Genomic DNA, 21,609 nt, shown 5'->3' with positions numbered 1-21,609 from the left:
ACTCCCCCACAATGAGCCCAACAACCGCACGGCTACTTGCAGCACCGCTCCCTGCAACTCCACCGCTGCATGCGTCATCTCCTCCAGCAATCGCCACTCTCCGCCCTTCACTTTAGCTCGCTTTTCATCTCACGCGATTAGAATATTATTTTTACTCCTGGCACACCGATACGGTGTCCTGTTGCGCGCCTATCTCGTGGCGATATCACGGGCGCCTGCTCTCTATATAAGCGGCGCGGAGAGGGGAGGGAAGAGAGAGAGAATCCAGATAGGCTGACGGCTGGACGCTCATTCATTCAGCTGCTTGCTCCTGCGCTGATCCATTCTGTGATTCATTCGTGCAGCTAAGAACGTTCACCGATTCACTCAGTCGTTCTCTGCTTGATTTGCCCCGTACCGTATACTAGCTCAAACAGCCTCTCCAGCTTGGCAAGAGCCGTGTTTCCGTTAGGTTATAGGGCACACCGAAGAACGCAAATTTCCGCACTCGCTCAATCAGTCCTTCATTCATTCATAACACCTGTGAACACGGAGGATTGGGTTTAACGCTCATCTTTTCAGGTTTCGCATTAAGAACATTCATTCTCTCTCACGAATTGTAACTTACTCCTGGAGGGAGTGATCAGCTAATTAGGTCGTTTACAATTAGCTTCGATATTTGCATCAATTATACGATCAATCTGTCCAGCTTTCTACAACCGGAGAACACAACGCAGCTCCACAATTTGGTTCGTTGACGCGAAGTTTTGCCCGTCTCTAAAGTGCCAAACCATTTTGCATGCATCGATCGATTTGCGTGCGTTTTTAATTGATCGTTATGAGCCCACCGATGAGTTCCGTCAATTCGTTTACTTCCGACGTATATTTCAATTAACACGTCCACACGCGCGCGCAGTCAGCCCGCTGGCAATCGCACCAACGGGAGTGAGTGCACCACGCTTCAAATTTATAATCCACCGATCAATTCGCTCGATCTCTCAAAATCCTTCTGGGCGATTTCGCCTTCGCTCCAAAAAATGTTCCTGGACCGAGTCCTCTGCTGCAACACGCTGGGCCGCCTTTTCTCCCTCCTGCCGCCCTGTGACGCCTCTTCTCGCAAGGAGCTCGGCACCGGCGGGTCTAGTCAACGTTGGTGCGGAGGCGAGACCCTCCGCGGGTCACCATGGAGGTGTCAGCAGCAGCAGCAGCAGCGGCAGCCGAACGGTGTCTGCAGCTCTGGCCCCGTGAGCAGTGGATCCCACTACTCCTCGGCGCCCCAGAGTGACGCGGATACAACGGGAGCCCTCGCCAGGACCTTGGCTATGATTGAGGTAAACGTGGCGGCGAGGCGATGACGGGGAGAGTCGAGCTGTCTTGCCTGGCCGGTTCAGCGCCAGTCCGAGCCGATTTGAGTTTTCGCGGAATACATTCAACGGATATTCGTTGGTCTCTCCGCATCAAATAATTAATAATGTTTGAGCCAATCGGTCCTAGAGGGGTTTCAAGCCAACACCCCGCAAGCGTGTTTAAAGAAGAAAAACTCTGATTAGGTTTCCCACCACTTGGGTCTCATCAGCAAAAGCCAGACTTGCTGAAAATTTGTCCTGATGCTGGGTCACGAGAGGTCATTGGTAAGGATACTGCGTCTGAGCCTCTGTTCAAGGCAAAAAAACATATATATATTGTGTTGTAACCACTCATACCCACTCACCGGCAAAGGTTGCAATGCGCGCGGGAAACTTGACACAAGTCACGAACGCGGCCGATATTCTGGCGGCAGATACGTGCCATAGCCGCTAAATAATCGACCGTGATAATTATTAATGTTTCCATCTCTCTCGCTCTCTCTAATCGTGGATGCACTTCGAGCACAAGTCCCGATCTGACGATGCACATACGCGGAGCGCACCAACCCGTTCGGAATTTTGCTCAGCAACCATAGACCAGAGAGGGTCGTGACGAGCGAAATCCGGCACGCGGTGTCAATGCCATCGAGGCACGATACGCACCAGTGGCCTGAGCCGACCAATCAGGCTTTGGTCAGTCTCACGCGTGCACACACCACCTACCCACACGTGTCGGTGGTGTTTGTGTGCCCGCTAGTGCAGTGGCTCATGTGGCATGTGATGCGGCGTGTGGTGTTGCGTGGCGTGTGGCGTGGTGTGGCATGTTGCATTGCGTGTCATGTGGTGTGGCTGGCGTGTGGTGTGGCATCTGGCGTGGTGTGTGGTGTGGCTTGGCTTATGGTGTGGTGTGTCGTGGCGTGCTCCCCCCCGCTCTGCAGGCCAATGAAGTGAAGGGAGTTCGCCTGCGCTGGCGAGGTTCGGAGCCGCTCATCGAGTTCTGCCTGGATTTTCAAGGGGAGGACTCCGAGGCTGCGGCGGTGCCTGCAGGAGTCGAGGGAGCCCCCGGCGGCGGCCAGGAGGCCCGGGCGATCGAGGGAGCGGAAGAGTCGTGTGGAGCCCTCAATCCGGTCGTGCCATTCCCGACGCACATTTTCCACCTGGAGGAGGTGTTCGCTGCGGTGCGGTGGGACGACGTCTCATCTTCGGAAGTGGGTTTCATCGCGGCTCAATGTTGTCCGCGTCTGAGCCGGGTTTTTTTGTGTGTCCCGGCACACCACATCCACTGTCATCGTTATCGCCGTGACTGTGATTTCTAGTCACGATGCCTAGCTCAGTTTCGCCGCAACTCAGAAAATCATCGGTGAGAAAATGCATCCCGTATACAAATTAAGTGATCGGTCTTTCTCTCAGGTTTTACGATTTAGCATATAATTCTCACGCGTAAAAAAGAAAAACAACACCTAGGTTTTGTTGGGAAATAAACAAATAACAAAATAAACAATATAACTATACGATTGAGATGGATTGGCGTCTATTAACGAGCGTTAAATGCCCGTATCAAATCAATGTACCACCACCGGGTTAGAATCCGAGCAATAACCAAGAGTTCACCAGGGTCCTCACGTGCGACTGCTTAAACAATCCGTCACGTGACACACGTGGTCTCTCGTCGCATCATTTGACTCATCTCAGCCCTAAATGCTCCGAGTAATGAACACATTGACGCCGCTCTTCGTGATCTATGGCCAGAGGCCTTTTCATAAAGCTACTAAAGATGCATGGTTTTGAAAAAGCTTTGCAGTTCCTTTATCCTGCTGTGACCAGTATCTTTATTTCGTACGGTTGGGGGGGGGAGTTTCTCGGTAACGTTTCTGTGCTAATGTCGAGGTTGGTGAGTGAACCATTTGACAGCTCCAGGAGTACATCTCTGAAGTGCAGCCAGCGAATGATCTCAGCGGGCAGTGACGCATTACGATGCATACAGTATTTATTTATGGGCTCGGCCACAGAGTAGTTTAATGGCAATATTCTTGTAATTATCCCTCCAACACCCATTACGATTGCCACGTTGAATTTGTATTATTATTCATACGTGGAAATGCATTGATCAAATTCTTACCAACACATCTCTTCGCCACCGCTGCAGGCTTTTAAGATTTTTCACGACTGGGTGTAACACCACGCCGCGTTTCCTGCGTGACAGAGTGAGGCAGTGGCAGATGCTAAGTTCCAGCCGAGGCTCGAGTAACACGATTGACATTTCGTCGGTGGTGAGATTAAAACATTCATTCTCAAACATTTTTGCAGAGAGGCAAATTATAAATTAGTCTGTAAGTGCAATTATCTGACATAAGCGAATTCGCGTGAGAATTCATGAGCAGGAGCCAAGATCACGCGTGCACTTTATATTTTGTATATAATATATGTCCCCGTGGATACAAATAACAATTTAAAAGCATTTCACCGCGTCATTTAGTGAATGATTCAATCATTGATTTTACAAAAAAATTACACGGCCATAACACCGTTTCAGATATCACGACTCACTGATGTCGGCCATGGCCGGGAAGTTGTCTTTGGTGGCAGTGCTTATAGCGCAGCGCGCTAATCACTGCGCCTCCGTTCCACCACACCGGATCTCCACTAGAGATTCAAAAAAACTATTTATACAACCATCGACAGCCCCTAAACGCCTGTCCAGCGATGGTATAAAATGACCTGCCTGGGTCAATTAAGCAGAGTATTACATCCTGTTGAAATTCCCTGCTCTGGCGGAATAAAAGGAAATATTGTGCTTGTATAGGATTCCATTTGCTTCAATCCGCAGTGGGGGTTATTCAAGCTTCTGAGCATGCCTGGTGGAAAGCAGGTGTCAAGTGGATTATTTCACACACACACACACACTGACGATAAACCCTACATCGCACCCCGCACGCACGAGCCCACCTCCATCTCCGCTTTCCCTAACACAAAGCAATTAGAAAGTTCCCGCTTATAGCCAACACAGACTGTTGGGGCAAGTGTCGTTTAGCAAGCACCGATGAAGGTCTGCACGGCACACGAGAGGCCAACATCACGCCCATCCGCCTTTGTCTACCCAGTGATCATGTTGTCACACAGCACCAGGTACTCATTAAAAGCCGACCCCAGTCCAATGACTTATTTTAGATGTCCGCTGCTCTTATTGGCCACGGCCGGGAGTCGAACTGGGGTTGCTGGATTCGTTGTGCGGTGCGTTAACTACGACTCCACCATCGCTTCACATATCTCCACAAAGACGACGATCACCCATATAGCTGGGGGCAAGTGCTGTTGGCGAGCACCTACGAAGGCCCGGGGCATGGCACGCGAGGGGGTGGGTGGCCAGCACCACGCCCGACCGCCTTTGTCTCCCCGGTGACGATGTTTACACATCGCACCAAGTACTCATTTGAGGCTCAGTCGATCTAGGGGATGCCCAGGACCAGTGTAGATAATCGTCACTGGTGTTGGCCGTTCGTAGCGCTACACTCCGCATAAACACACAACACAAACACGTGCCTCCCTGCACCGCAAACAAAAAGTATGATCTCGATATTCCTTGTTTTCCCCCCAGGATTTTTGCTCCGAACTTGATGAAAGCAGGAGGGCGTACTTCTCTGAGCTCGCTCTTCAATACAAATTGTAAGTCACCGCGTATGCAGGTACCGCAGTACAAAAAAAGACCACACAACACCGGTAATGCTGTAAATAACCTTCATGGAGTAGATTCACTCGCTAAGTGTGGACGTCCTGCGAGATTGAATGCCACCGATTCCATCATGCACTTTGGGTTGACCCACGGGGGCTCTAAAGCAATTAGGGTTTGTGGGCCATCTGTGCGAGTGATTATTTTTGTTTTCACCGACCACAAACAGAACACTCGTTTCGCGTTAATTGGTCAATCATCCCAATGCCGATTCTTCCAGAAACAGTGAATATTGGATAAAGAACTGAGTAGAATTACGCAATTTCCTTAAGCTAGTAATACGTATGGCTAATGATGAGGACTCCACCCCAAAGCGGAGTACTTATTTGCAAGGGACCCGCGGGCCACTGGGGACCCCTGGTGGCCTTTAGTGCGGCCCCCGATAATTCACAACACGTGACAACACTCCCCATCGCGCTGCTGGCAAATCCCAATGGTTTCAAAATGTGCGGCGGCCCTCCTCACACTGATGATGTCTTGTCGGCGAAAGTGGCCCCCCCTCTGAATATTAGTGAAGAACACTGCCCTAAGGTGTCACATTCCGAACAATAAACTTTCATTCTGTTCAGAGCTTAATTTATGCCGGAGCTGTCCAGGGTTGAGCTCCGGAAAATACCTCCGACCCCTTCACCTGGGAACTTAAGTACTGCTTATGTTATGAACTCCTTGAAATACAATATATGGTGAGTGGTGATGAAGCCCACTGGGGGCCTTAACCATAAGTTATGGTTTGCTTGCATCACGTGACTACATATTCTCAAAAAGCTACACAATTCAACAATATCACAGGTGTTTGAATTTTGATTTAAAGCTTTCGTGACTGCAGTAATTCATATTCTTAGTTCTTTCGGTAAAGTCACGTTGAAGGGAAACAATAAAATAATGAAATATATAACAATAAATATATATTTCATTATTTTATTGTTTCCCTTCAACGTGACTTTACCGAAAGAACTAAGAATATGTGTTTGAATTTATTAAGGTAATAGGGGAATTAATTATATTTCAGTTATTTAAAAAATGTTAATCATTAAACATATTTTATAAGTTAATTAAATATATTTTTAATGAGTTCGAGCTGATATTCGGTGTATTTATTAATTCAGTTGTCTGCCCCCCCCTCTCCCACTCCCTGAGATATTTGGGGCCCTAAGCTTTTTCCTTAGTTTGCTTATGACTACTTTGTATGGTTACTGCGCGAATATTGCGACTACACGAATAGGTTCGATCCTGACCCTAACGCCTGTATGATGCTAGTCGTAATTACTGGCGAAACATCGTACACAGATTGTAAATATTTGCTCTCCAACACACCAGTGTGCTGTACGAGTAACGAATTGGCATGTTTTGTTTATGTGACAAACCTTACTAATTGGCTGTGTCGGGTGGTGGCGGAGTTTAACGACTCATTTATATTTATGCGATCTAACCCCAAAATAACTGTATTATGGATATTTGGGGTTTGCATGTTAACTCCCCGTGGAATTTTTCGGTTTTTCCCTCCACATTTAAAAACATGTGTTTAAAGTATTTGTCTGGTGTGAATTTCCCCACGATACGCCACTATGTTGGGCTCTCCTTTGTGACAAGCCAGGTCGCTTCTGGGCCTTACCTGGTGAAAGTGGCTACTATTCAAGGCCGTAATTATAATATATATATTGGAGGGGACACATCCCCCCCAATATTCAAATATGCTCAAAATATCCCCCCCAATATAATGCTATAAAATAGATTTATGTTCATATGATTGTGGTTATGGTTGTACTTTATTAATCCCTAATCTCTGCCATTACATACAATGAAACAAGAAAAGGTAAAAAAAAACAGAGCAGTGTAATACAATGCACTATTAGACATTATTGTAAAAAATTAAATAAAAAGTCCATCCTATGTGTTAGTGAATTTTAAAATATTTTAGGCAGGAAATGAGTTTTCAAATTTAGATTTTTTTTTTATGGGGGGGGGGGACCCCCACATCCTCTAGAAGATTTGGTCCCCCCCCCCAATGTTGACTCCATGGCTACGGCCTTGCTACAATTAGCACCAAACCGGTCAATATCGCACAACCCATTCCACTCCTCCACTCAATCAGCGTCGATTCTTCATCTCTCCTTGTTCTCCTCCGCCCCTACCCTTGCAGCCGCGAGCCGGCGCCCGTGCTGCAGTACTCGGCACGGGAGAGCGCCGCGTGGCGGAGCGCCCTGGAGGCGGCCGTGCGGGGTGCCCCCGGGGCAGAGCCGGAGTTCCGCGCGGCCCTGGAGGAGCTCACGGTCACCGCCTACAGCGCGAGCGCGATTCCGCAGGCGAGCCACGTGTCACAGCTGCTGCACGGTGAGGGAGGCGTGCCCGTGCCGTGCCGAGCCGAGCTTGCGCGCTACGTCCATGGCCCATCACTCACAACGAGTGCTGCCCCACAATGAAGGATGGACACGTCATCGTCATCATTATTTGTTTTGGTGTTGATGCTGCTGCGTTGGCAGCGGTGGAAAAGCACTCGTAACAACAACAGCAACAAACACACAAACTCCCAATACTTTCGTCAATGATGCTATTGTTGCCCTGTAACTGCGTTTTGTGTTTAGTTTGCTGTCCTTCCCCAGCACATCCGCTTACCAGGGTTGGCTACGTAGTGTGCGAAAGAAGTTCCACAGCATACAACATACAAAATGTATATGTAAGTGAGGGAAAAAAGTATTTCATCCCCTGCTGATTTTGTACGTTTGCCCACTGACGAAGAAATTATCAGTCTATAATTTTAATGGTAGGTTTATTTGAACAGTGAGAGACAGAATAACAACAAAAAAATCCAGAAAAACGCATGTCAAAAATGTTATAAATTGATTTGCATTTTAATGAGGGAAATACGTATTTGACCTCCTCTCAATCAGAAAGATTTCTGGCTCCCAGGTGTCTTTTATACAGGTAACGAGCTGAGATTAGGAGCACACTCTTAAAGGGAGTGCTCCTAATCTCAGCTTGTTACCTGTATGAAAGACACCTGTCCACAGAAGCAATTAATCAATCAGATTCCAAACTCTCCACCGTGGCCAAGACCAAAGAGCTCTCCAAGGATGTCAGGGACAACATTGTAGACCTACACAAGGCTGGAATGGGCTACAAGACCATTGCCAAGCAGCTTGGTGAGAAGGTGACAACAGTTGGGGCGATTATTCGCAAATGGAAGAAACACAAAAGGACTGTCAATCTCCCTCGGCCTGGGGCTCCATGCAAGATCTCACCTCGTGGAGTTGCAATGATCATGAGCACGGTGAGGAATCAGCCCAGAACTACACGGGAGGATCTTGTCAATGATCTCAAGGCAGCTGGGACCATAGTCACCAAGAAAACGATTGGTAACACACTACGCCGTGAAGGACTAAAATCCTGCAGCGCCCGCAAGGTCCCCCTGCTCAAGAAAGCACATATACATGCCCGTCTGAAGTTTGCCAATGAACATCTGAATGATTCAGAGGACAACTGGGTGAAAGTGTTGTGGTCAGATGAGACTAAAATGGAGCTCTTTGGCATCAACTCAACTCGCCGTGTTTGGAGGAGGAGGAATGCTGCCTTTGACCCCTAGAACACCATCCCCACCGTCAAACATGGAGGTGGAAACATTATGCTTTGGGGGTGTTTTTCTGCTAAGGGGACAGGACAACTTCACCGCATCAAAGGGACGATGGACGGGGCCATGTACCGTCAAATCTTGGGTGAGAACTTCCTTCCTCAGCCAGGACATTGAAAATGAGTCATGGATGGGTATTCCAGCATGACAATGACCCAAAACACACGGCCAAGGCAACAAAGGAGTGGCTCAAGAAGAAGCATATTAAGGTCCTGGAGTGGCCTAGCCAGTCTCCAGACCTTAATCCCATAGAAAATCTGTGGAGGGAGCTGAAGGTTCGAGTTGCCAAACGTCAGCCTCGAAACCTTAATGACTTGGAGAAGATCTGCAAAGAGGAGTGGGACAAAATCCCTCCTGAGATGTGTGCAAACCTGGTGGCCAACTACAAGAAACGTCTGACCTCTGTGATTGCCAACAAGGGTTTTGCCACCAAGTACTAAGTCATGTTTTGGAGAGGGGTCAAATACTTATTTCCCTCATTAAAATGCAAATCAATTTATAACATTTTTGACATGCGTTTTCTGGATTTTGTTGTTGTTATTCTGTCTCTCACTGTTCAAATAAACCTACCATTAAAATTATAGACTGATCATTTCTTTGTCAGTGGGCAAACGTACAAAATCAGCAGGGGATCAAATACTTTTTTCCCTCACTGTATATAATAGGTGACGTTTACAGGTGATGTTTTAAGTTTCAGGTTTAGTTTGTTTTAATCTGGAGCGAAATCAAAAGGCCAGGTAAGGTTCATTTACAAGAGTGAGTGTGTGAATGAGTGGGTTAGATGATGAGTGAGTGATTTAAAATTAAATATTGTTTAACCAATTGAAAACTACAAGAGACCAAGATATAGAATCATTTGCAAGAGTGACCTGGGTCAACCTAAACTTAACTATTTTTTTTATTTTACCAGGGAATGCCCACTGAGCTATGTAGCCCTTTTTCAGAAGCGACCTAGCCACAAATGATAGCTCAACGAAGTTGGCTTATCACGTGGAAATGTATAGCAGCCAAATACTCTGAGCGCGTGTTGTTGATTCTAAATGTGGAGGGGATAACCGGAGCACTCTGAGAAAAATCCACACGACCACGGGGAGAGAGACACGCAAGCTCCAAATATACAGCAGGCGTCAGGGGCGGGATCAAACCCACGACCTCCTGTATACCAGGCGAGGCAGCTAACATCCCGCCACCGGGTCAACCAAAGTTACCAAGGCAAAAAAAAAAATTTAGAGCACGGCAAAGGAAGCAGAACAGAAATCAAAACACACACAAAAAAACAATAATGCATTTTATTCATATAGCGCTTTTCCCCACACGCAAAGCACTGAGCAGTAAAATGTGACGGTGACGAGCCCCAACCCTGTCTCTCTCCCTCTCTATCCGCAGGTCACACTGGCTTCTCTCTGTGGCCCGTGCCGGGCACTCCGCCCGCCCGCGTCCTCCTCTCGGCCCTCGCCTTCCGCGTGTTGCCCTGCTCCCTCCACGCGTGCCCCGGCAGCGTCGCGCACCCAGCGCACCGCACGTACGGCGGAGTGAGACGAAACCGCACGCATGCACGCGGAGATAATCATGGGGGGGAGGGGGAGGGGGAATAATAACTAGTGACGCGCGAGAGGGAGGAACCACAGACAAGCAGGAAGGCGATGAACTGGCGCCAACAATTGCCCAGGCTCTGCGGTCCTCTATGCATTAAAGATATTTTCAGCCAATTAATGGGACGTTTACATGTGGGAGGAAACTGGAAAAACCTGGAGGGTTTACCCCGTGGGTTTTACCATGTGCGCGAGGGAGAAACACTCTATCCCATACTGTACTCTATTGCCTTCTCCTGGCGAGCCACGGTATAGGACCTCGACGCCAATGGAAAGAGAGTTTCGTAACGGAGGTCCCATGATGAAAGAGTTTGGTAACATTTGTCCAATCATGAAAGAGAGTTTGGTAACATTTGTCCAATCCACCAACCCTCGCCTCCACAGTGCTGGATTACAGGCGTCCGCCACCACACCTGTGTGTGTGTGTTTCTCAGAGTGTGACTGTCCGTTTACATGCCAGTGTGTGTGTGTGTGTGCACATGACTCTCGGTGTGTTTTATACAAATTCTTGTCTTTGTGTGTGTTTTTACGTCTGTGCATTAATGTCGATTTACATGCCAGTACATGTGTGCACGGGCGTGAATGCGTCTGCATGTTAGTGCGCGTGTGTTTTTGGTTCAGCCTCTGACACACAATCACCTGGAATGTGCCCAATTTTTTTGTCACATCTCTGTAGCTAAGCAGGGATGTTGAGCCTGGATAGTTCTTGGGTTGGGTGACCACGACACACGCTAGGCTGTCACGAGCTGCAGGGAAGCTGCGCTGCGTGGTAGTCCGTCGGAGGGCAGTGCAAAAAAGTCCATTGTTGTACTGCACTTCTATCCGCCCACCGCCTATGGTGCCCACCTACAACCCACGGTGACCGGCGTGGTGGAGTATGATCAAACCATAGTATGGAATTAATGGCGACTCACATTCGTGCAAAAAAAAAGTCGTTGAAGACTGCCGCGGGTTCACGTTGTCAGCAGAGGGCAGTGTAGAAAAATACATCCGTTGATTTGTCAAAATGCTCCCACGCCGATTCTCCCTGCATTCACCTCACCGCATTGACCAGCGCGGTGAGGCGTGGTCAAGACAACCGCCACGGCGTGGTTGAGGGCCTCGTCCAGCGGTTGACTGAACAGAAGGGCTGTGCGTGAACGTTTGACGAGGCATGACGCTGTCATCGATTGATAGCAGATAGCCATTGCTGCCCGTATGCTACCAATACCCCGACCTGAATATCAACTGGTGCATGCCTTTTCCTTGCTCTAGTTTGAAGATTATTAATGGGAAATACCATTGCAGTTTTGCATACCCTCTCATATTGAAGCCCACGAGGGATGGTTGTTATGGAATGTGTGCGTAGCTTGGGCCCTGTGTGGTGATTTTAGACAAAATGAATATATCAAAGTGGTTTACTCTATTTGTTTGATGTAGTTTTTTTTTTTTATCACGGAGTGGTGGTGACACTGCGGTTTGCCTTCTGCGCTATGATGCTGGCAACTTTAAATTTTGATTTAAAGCTTTCGTGACTGCAGTAATTCATATTCTTAGCTCTTTCGGTAAAGTCACGTTGAAGGGAAACAATAAAATAATAAAATATATATAATACAATACAAATTCTCACGACGTTTCGACCATAACACAAACGGTCGTCATCAGGTGTGTCGGTTTGCATTGTGTGCTGCATATTTATATATATTTTATTAGTCTATTGTTTCCCTTCAACGTGAATTTACTGGCAACTTTAGTTTAATTTCCATTAATGACCAACGTCAGTGGAGAGAGATACCTACACTGGTCCTAGCTCCCCCCACCTTCAATGCGCACCGACCATCGTGGTGAAGTATGGTCAAGCAAAACCCCCACGGCATGGGACAGGCCCTCATCTAGCAGTGTACTCTAAAAAGGGCTGTAAACGCACATTTCGCGTGTATGCTGCGCTACGAACACGGCGACCCGAGTTCGAGTCCCGCTTACGACCAAAATCGGTGGCGATTATTTGACCCGGTCCTGGGCCTCCCCTTAGGTGACCTGGCGTGATGTTCAAACATCAACACCTGGGGAGACAAAAGCGGCTGGGCGCCTGGGTGTGTTGGTCAGCCACCCTTTTTGCGTGCCGTGCCAGCCGTCATTGAACCCACAGGTTTTAGCTAGAAGCACTTGGCCAAACCAGCCTGTTAAAGGCGATATGGGGGGGGGGGGACGTTTGCCTTTGTTCGTGTGTACACAGGGACGTGTGCGGACTGCTGCTAGGGCTGGTGCCGCTTCTCACGATGGGTCCAGTGGCGCGTGCCGTGCAGGACATGGGACTCGCCTCTCTGGGCTCGTCAAACACCGACGTGCAGCTCCTCGCAGAGGTGACTTCCTCTCCACGGAACGCAATATCCACGTGCACGAAAAGCCCGCCACAATACAAACTGTGGGTTAAATGATCAAACAGAACAGTTTCTGAAGAAGCACTGTGGAGCGAGACCTCGGGCGTCACGCCGTATAACGGCAAGGCGCGCGGTAGCGACGTGAAACAGAACTGTCCCAGATGCTTGCGGCTTCTTACTCATAACGAACGCATGGCGACGATTCGTTCCTGTAACGCGAGAAAAAAAGTTTTCCGCCGTAGTTGAGAAGGGGCTGCTGACCTCCACGTGGGATTCGATACAAGAGTAAGGTGGGCGGGGTCAATGGTGATGTGTGCGCGCAGCTCGCACACCGCAAACATTTCGTGCAAGAGGGTGCCTGTAAATCGTCAGAGAGAGAGAGTCAAACTGTTAAAAAGTCGCATTGCATTTCCCGACACCGAAAGCGATGTGAGAATCCTGGCAGCATCGCTTGTGACCACACCTCAAAGACGCCGTGCTCTATCGAGCGAGGCGGTCAGCCGCAGACGGAGGACACGAAGTCTTGAGCCTGAACTTGAACAGTGCCAAGAGAGTCGACAGCTCTCGTCTCTACATACATGGCCAGCCCCACTTTAAATCTCACGAGGATATCGCGGCAGAAAAGTGAACTTCTTATTCTTGAATCCTGCCAGACGCAGCCACATCAACAAACAAACAAAAACAACATGTTTGCGACGACCACGTCGTCCGTTGCTTCAGGTTCCTGTATAGATAGTACAGAAAGTTTCGCCGGGGAGAAAGGTCTGGGCTGTGCAATAGTTGGTTTGACTCACTGCAGCCACTCTCCATCTCTATCTCTCTCTCTCTCTAAGGGTGGCTTGGACAGATTTGGGCCGTGCGAACTGAAGGATCGCTGCGAAAGAAGCGACTCTTCTGCGCAGTCGCTCTTAAAACAAATGGCTTCTTGTTGCCTTGTTCGTGTTGGCGGGGCGATTGGCAACCGTGTCTTGCGTTGGTTGGCCGAGGCTGGTGAACCAGGCTGAGGGGTTGCGGGAGCGGCGCTGTGGACGTCTCGAGACTCCACCAGCGGATGAGCGAAGCGTCGGGCACTGCCGGGCGAAGCTTTCCCACGGTCAGGCTTTGATAGCCACGGTCACTCGGTGGGGAGCGGCTGTCCATCAGTCGCAGGTGTAATAGGTGGACCACAAATGGCCAATGTGGTATGCTAGAATTGCTACCGAATTCAACGTTACAGGAGGGAACAATGGGCACGTCACAAGTTGTCACAACTTCTCCATCTGTCACTCGGGTAGGTAACTTTGCTCGTTCCCCCGAGTCGATGCCAACTGCATACCAGTTCTACACTAGCTAGTAGCCCTAAGCGGCTGAGATAGTGGTATGGTGATGATGGCTGTGGTAGTCACCACTGTGGTTCTAGTGGCAATTATGGTGATGTTTTCTTTTCGTAATTATTAAAATTACAGAAAGTATAAGGCAAAATTGCATCTTGGGAACAGACATAAGGCGCTGCCACAGCAGTTAGACTAGAGCGTGTAGGTCAAGAACGTGGATACGATGGCTCTCATTTACAAAGATTGATCATCTCGAGTTTCACTTGGGTCTTCAAAGTCATCAAGGTCAATAACTTCAGGCAGCCTCTCGTCATATGTGCTTAAGAGCGTGGTGCCATGTATCGCAGTGCTGCTCAGTTTTAACTCACGATGAGAATCTCATTTATTACTCAGGTATGTATTATTTACCATATTATGTTTCAAATAGTGGCTTTTTAACACCTTTCCATTAAAGCAATGTTGTTTAACTGCAACTCTTGTGACAGTGAAGCGGATATATTTACCATTTGATTGCGAGGTCAGAAAATGTAAAATAAAACTTCAGGATCTGCCCGTTATTTAGTAAAGTATTATTGACTTGAATACTGAATTCAGTGTCAAATAAAACTGCACTATACATTTGTAATTACAGGGCATTTCCAGAGATAAAGTTTTTTATTGACCGGCTTTGCCCAAGAAATATTAAGATTTTCACGTAAACTTGGATTTTTAAACTCTTCTGGGAAGTTTTTCATTGGCAGAATGATGTCGGAAATTACCAATATGCATAGCTTATTACTGACAACACAAATTAGTATAAGGAAGCCCTGATTGGAAGTTCTTCCGATTGTTAGGGATTTTTTTGAAATTAAATACTAGACACCGTACGGGGTAATCCTCATTATGCGCGTGCTGTACACGCAGATAAGAGGAGTAATGTCATTTCACCCCAACTTCACTGCGCATACCCTTTGTGAAGTTGTCCCAATACGGTAGAGCATTCATACAGGATTCCCAGATTTCCCAGTACAAAGGCAAATTTGTCTCGATGGAATATCGAGTAACGAGCCCTGCGTTGTGCCCCCCCCCCCATCCCACGTCTCTCGCAGAGTTTCTACAGCGTGTGCGAGTTCGCACTCCGCCAGGCGGGCCTACCCGTCTGCTCGGAACCTGGAGACTCCGTGGGCCCTCACGACGTCGCCATCACAAGCCTGGAAGACGCGCTGTCTCATGCGAGGTACATAATTGCCGACTCACGAAGGGTGCACTTAGCCTATGGCCGGGCGCACCGTTGGTCTTTTGATCTCGTCAGATCTCAGAGTCGAAGCAGGTCCGGAGCCTGTTTGGTGGATTGGATGGGCGACCACTCTGTATAACGGGTTGCTATAGGCTGCTGCGGGGCTACGTGGTGGGCAGCAGAGGGCAGTGCAACGTGGCAAAATCCATTGTTGTTACGCGACTTCTTTTCTCATCATCTTCACCAACTGACCAGCGTGGCGAAGTATGATTAAATTCCTCCTCATCCAGCGGTGGATTGGTAGAAGGGCTGCACATTTACACATGTGCTTGTGGGTGCGGAGCGGTGGCACAGTGGTTAGCGCACTGCTCTGTATACCTCGCCGCCTGAGTTCAACTCCCAGCCAAGGCGAACGTCAGCGGCGGAGTGCTCGCTGAAGCGGTTGTGCGCCCACCCCCCCCCCCCCCCCCCATTACTACAGCAGCCCACATTGGCCCAGCGTGGTGAAGTATGGTCAAACAAGCCTCAAAACCGACAGCTTGGGGAGGCCTCCATCCGAGAAATAGCTCGACAAGGGCAGCTGAAAAGGCTTCACAGCATGGTTAAAACTGCAGCATGTCGTCGCAACACCGTGCTGTGGATTGCCACAAACATTACAGCGCACCGTCTGTTTTCAAACTTATTACAATGGATACCCCTGTAATTTGCAATGTTGATCAATACGCCGTTATTACGTTATACTTACGTTTCCACGAAAGTGGCTCGCGTGCGTCGCCTCGCATTGAAATGTTAAAGTGAACCAGACCGTGCATGCGCTTGCCCATTGCATTGCCAAGTAGCGGTGACGCTTTCATGTCAAATTTCACAGCACCAGACGAACGTCGAGAGAGAGAGAGAGTATTGCCTTTTTAACGCCGTAGAGCGATATTAGTATTTAGCCCTGAAATTGTACAGCACAAAGAGGAGAGTATCTACATTTGTGCTGCCGCAAAAACAGAAAAGTTACCGAGAGTCTCTTGTTTTACTATCACAGCTCGATCCATTGCCTTAAACTCTTGGCGAAGGTCACCCGAGAATTCACCTTCCAATGTCACATCGCCTTTCAACGGTCATCCCGTTTCCAACGGGACCGCTTTCGTCAATATTTGCTAATTTAGGCACGGGCAGCAGCTCGCACACAAAGGCAAAGGTCCCCCTCCACCCGCACAGCCCACGCAGGCTCATGGGTCAAGTGCTCTGCAGCGAGCACCTTTCATGGCTGAGTACGGCACGCGCGGGGGGCGGAGCGCCACGCGAAGGGGGCGGAGCGCCACGCGAGGGGGCGGAGCGGCAAGGGCGCCACCCGGGCCGCGGTTGTCTCACCCAGTGCTGTCGTTTAGACTGCACCAGCGAGTGCACTCATTTAAGGCTGAGTTAACCTAGGGGTAGCCCAGGACCAGTTCAGATACGCGGCTAACTGATGTTAGCCATGTTCACAAATACCGCCCCCCCCAGCACACAAATTGCTAACACGGTATTTAAGCAATTTTAGCCACCCCTGATTCATGCTGTTATTGAAGTATTTGAGCTTTTTCAGCACGCGGTATTGCATCGCACGCGATCAAGACGAGCACGTATATAAAAGACTGCCCCGTGTCGAAAAGCACTCGATTCACAATTAGAAGTTTGCAAGGTTCAAATCACCATTATCATCGGCCTCGGTTAATCCACTGCTGGATGAAGGCTTCCCTAGGCCGTCGCCATCTCTCTCGCGATCTTGCGATACAACGATGCATCTTGGGCAAGCGCGCGAGTTTGATTCCAGTGCTCCCATCGCTGCGCCGATCGTCCTCTCCTCGGTGTGTTCCCTCCGTCTAGACCACCACCATCAACCCTCAGGGGGCCGATAAAAAATGAGTCTCACTTTGTGGGACGTCAATGTGGTTTTTGTTGCTGCTGCTGTTGCTGTCAATAGAACGCAGCGATGTTCATTAGCCGTAGCCGCTCGACAATTCCTGCCATGCATTTCACGGAACGGAGGTGTGGGAAAAGTTTGGCCAAATCAACTCATTTCGCTGGAGTGGCTTCGTCCTCAAATTTAGATTTGCGCGATTCTGCCGTTGAAATTCGATGAAGATGTTGCACTTTTGTACGGCTCTGTCCTTGCTACACCGCAAATCCGTTCTCTTTGGCCCATGGAAATAAATAATGGCAGAATGCGGTTTGCTAATGGCGGAATAGGCCCGATGTAAATTGGAATTCTTGAGTGTAGCTAGCCTTTCACACAAACAGTCATTGTGCCAAGGCGATTCGGGGCCGATAGACAAAGATGCTTATCAAATCGTGAGATGTGTAAGTGACGAAAACCAATCGTAAAAATGTATAGTCTTGCATTGGAGAGTGAGCCAATAAATTTAAATAGCATGCGAAGGTCAACGTGGTGAATTAAGAGACCCCTTTGGAGGCTTGAGCAGAAAGAGACCCCATGAAGGTTAAAGCTTAAGGGGGGGGGGGGGGAAATAACCATTGTGACTTGCGCATTCACAACCATTCAACAGAGCTCATAGCATATGTCGTACTCAGAAAATAAGCGCGTCACTACACACGTTCCATTTAAAGGTTTCACCTTGGTAGGCCTTTTTTGAATCAAAACGATGCGCTTTCAAAAACCGGGACTTATGGGGAGGTCCCCGTTTGGTTACCTTTTGCCACTTCCACCATTCATATGAATTCGGTCAATTGCTTTAATGGACTCTCACCCGATACAATAGCCCACGTGTGCCGGCATCATCGTCCAAATTTACCAAATTCTACCGACCGTATTCTCCGGATTACTCGAAGCACCCCCAACTTTTGCTCTACATTGCAACCAGGAGAATACGGTACGACTTGCAAATGACTAAACGGTAATCGGGAAAAAGCACAACTCAAACCTTGCCCCCCCCCCCCCGCAACTGGCAGACGAATATACTTTGCAGGTCGGTGCTGCGGTCACCTTGATGCCGCACACCACACAGCTGCTGCCACTGGGGTGGGAAGGGGCTTTGGCTGGACCCCAGCAGGGTAATAGAATGATGGAGATGAGCTGTGATGTTGTCAAGGCATTCAAGTGGCTACACCGTCGCGACCGCTTTACCTTCGCCGGCGGCTTCGCTGACCGTTGTCGCGTCCCGCAGTTGGCAGGCAGCGGAGTGCACGGCGCGGCGCGGTTGGGCCCTCCGCTACGAGCCGTACTCGCAGGGCGTCCGCACGCTGCGGGACCCGGCGAGTGTGGCCCAGGCTGTCGCCGACCTCCGCGACCGGCTCTACCCAGCCTACACGGCTCTCAACGAGCTCTCCGTGAGCGGGGCCGCGTGATGCTCCAAGCCTCAACTCGTCCGCCGTAGTGGGAGAATATTAAAGAGGTTTTTTTGTTGTTGTTGTTGTTGGCATTAGATTCGATGGGCAAGCCTGATGAAAATAGTGTTATGGCCTGCTAGCCATCAATAAAGTACTAGCGGGCTAAGAAAATGATTACCTGGGACTAAACGATGACCAGTATGAAATTAAATCTGTGATTCCAGATCGAGTCAGTATTAGGGTATGATGGTAAGGAATGGTTTCAGGCATAGACGCGTGCCAAAGGGATATGTTTAGAGAAAACGGTAGGGTTAAGGGTAGGTACAGCATTTAAGTTTGAGTGATTGCGTGGTTAGAACTGGTGCCTGGGTTTGGTTTCGGAGAGCGTCAATGCCGTGTTAGCGATCAGGGTTCATAAACCAATGATAGGCAAGCAGTTTCCACTGTCAACTAATCGCAAGCGGGCAGCTTCGGTCCCTATCATCGAGTTAGAGAGCCGCACCAAGCTCGACTGCTAAACCACCAAACCTACGACTGTGAGCAAGTGCGTGCCACATATTTGAAGTGTGAAAAGTAACGGTGAAGCATTTCAATGAGCCCGGTCCCAGAGAGAGACATGCTACTCCCATCTGCGTTGTAGTACATAGTTGAACAGTATGCCAGAGGTAGGCTAATTCACGTATAAGTATTTTAACAACATGACCTTGAATCCACGTGTCCATGTATTCTAGCAACTAGATTCTAAAGCTTGGGGCACAAGCTGTTTGAAATTGCTCACAATAATATGTAATGTCTGACATAATATTGCCATTTGCACAACATTGCTATTATCAGAGTGTCTTTGATGTTAACATTTCAGTAGATCAGATGGTACATCTTATTGTTCGTAAATTATTAAGGTGGCATATGCTGTGTATTAGTACGCGTTTGTATAACACTATAACGATCAGGCATCGTCATTCACATTGTACGAGCGACTGGAATATGATCCCGACCAGGAATTAATTATCTCAGATTTCACAAGCACTGTGAGGTTATATCATTTGTATGGTTTTCATAAACACACGCCTGAGTCCCATATCAATGATTCTTAATCAGTAAGCTTATCTTAGATCAAATCAAGATTATCTTAGATTGAATATTAAACGAATTACTTGGCGATGCCGCATTGGAGGGCTATCGCCAGAAATGTTGTCCATTGTATATTTTTCCCCGCATGGCGGTGTGTGTTGAGTTTTAATTTATTGAACTGGAATACCATAATAGGGAGGGTTTTTTTGGGGTTAGATCGCGTAAATGTAAATGTGTCGTTAAACTTGGCACCACCCGACACAGCCAATTAGTAAGGTGTATCACGTCAACAAAACGTGCTAATTATTTAGTGGTACAGCAGCATACCGGTGTATTGGAGAGTAAACCCACAACATTTACAATTGGAGCACGACGTTGCGCCGGTAATTACAACAGCCTGCCTCATTAGGCGACAGCCAAAACATGGAATACAATTTTCAATGTGTGTCTCAGTATCCTGCCCTGTGCATCGTGTGTACACACGCTGTACCCTTTTAAACATCCCGTTCCAGATTTTGTTTCCAACGCTTCGTATGTCAAACTTGAAACAAAAAAAAATCGTTTAACCCTAATCTGGTCATTTCTTTCCGAGCACTGTCGACGTGCAATTGAAGTAAAATTTAAACGCCCAGAATATTTCCCCGGTTACTTTGTAAATTCCAGTGCACCGATGCATATGTGAGTAACGTGGACATTAGTGCTCCTTCAAACTCGCGACGCAACATTACATTTGACCTTTGGGTAAATTTAAAGTGGTTTACGTAACGCATTGAAATCCCACCCTGACAACAATACATCTCTTGACCTCCCCACAACCTCCTACATAATGCACGATCCTGCCCAGGCACACAAAGCCCTCAACTACCTCCACATACTCCAATCCCGTGACACCTGTGAGCTTCATTTTAGGAGCGTTTACCTCGAGACCCCCACAATGTCCAGCCCTGGGACTTACATTTGCCAAGAGCTACATTGCCTCGGCCATTGTCATGGCTGACAAACTCAAATCATCTGCGTATTGTCAAATATGTCAAGTGCAAATAACTCACGGCCATAATGTCCGGAGTTTGCTGACTTGCTTGTTCATGCATCAACTGGTGACCAATGCTTTTCCTGCATCTCAGCAGCCAATGCCACGCAATGCTCCTGACGTTAAAAAAAAGTATTTTACGTTCGTTTTTCCCCCACTTAAGTTTTCTATATAAGTATCTTCCCCTTGAAATAAACATTTCTGCCACTACTTGATGTTTATCATTGATCTCGCCGAGTTTTTACAGTCTCGTCCTGTTTGCTTCGAGAGAGAAGGCAGTCGTGGCAACTAGATCCTCTACATCGCGATAACTTGTTGAGAGTGATGTTGTTCAGTGAAAATGTCAAAACAGCTGGCAGTTTGTCGACTCAACCAAATCGCGTTTCACTTCACGGAGACGAATCCCAACAGCAGCATCAGGCGCGACCATTGCACGTGCAGCTCTATGGCTTATACCGCGAAGTCACTTAATTACTTAAATATTTAATTGTATAAATCGGCAATTTGTTCACGTCCCACATTAAAGTGTTTTGCCATGAGAGATGTTGAACAACTACATGCGTATCAATGCATAGTCTCAAGTTGGGTATTATCGCACAAACTGACAAAGAGCCGTGATCTGGTTCCGTCTGTAAAAGATGTGATTCCGGACATACAATACCCTGGTGTCTACAAACTAAGTTGCCTCTGTGGTAGTAGTTACATTGGAGAAACCAAACGCCATATCTCGGACCGCATTCGTGAACATAAAGCAGACCTTAAACACGGTAGGACCAACACCTCGGCCGTAGCAGATCATTGTTCTCATTCAGTAGGCTCACATGCCATTGACTTTTCCAAGACGGAGGTTCTTTGTAAGCCATCTGGCTTCCATGAGAGATTCGTTCATGAGGCTATCCACATATACAAACACAGAGACAATTTCAACCGAGAAGATGGATTCTATCTTAGCAATCATTGGAAAGATTTGATAAATCATTTCAGTTCTTGATTGATTGTTCACGCTTACAGTGGCTTTCAGACAGCATACAT

General features: G+C 48.1%; 1 protein-coding gene across 1 annotated transcript; it reads left to right on the top strand.

Annotated features, from left to right (window-relative positions):
• On the top strand, nt 1-20,787 carry LOC116952575 (tryptophan 5-hydroxylase 1-like). The gene is made up of 8 exons (XM_032972045.2): nt 1-1,310; nt 2,264-2,533; nt 4,921-4,988; nt 7,193-7,383; nt 10,064-10,199; nt 12,485-12,611; nt 15,031-15,158; nt 18,314-20,787. Exons 1-8 carry the CDS (start codon nt 1,017-1,019, stop codon nt 18,492-18,494), a joined length of 1,395 nt encoding a protein of 464 aa, XP_032827936.1. The 5' UTR covers nt 1-1,016; the 3' UTR covers nt 18,495-20,787.
• The last annotated feature ends 822 nt before the right edge of the window (nt 20,788-21,609 follow it).

Source organism: Petromyzon marinus, chromosome 3 (genome assembly GCF_048934315.1).
Source record: "Petromyzon marinus isolate PM22_M1 ecotype Great Lakes invasive population chromosome 3, UKy_Petmar_22M1.pri1.0, whole genome shotgun sequence".
Taxonomy (NCBI): Eukaryota; Metazoa; Chordata; class Hyperoartia; order Petromyzontiformes; family Petromyzontidae; genus Petromyzon; species Petromyzon marinus.
This window is presented reverse-complemented; position numbering and strand designations above follow the sequence as displayed.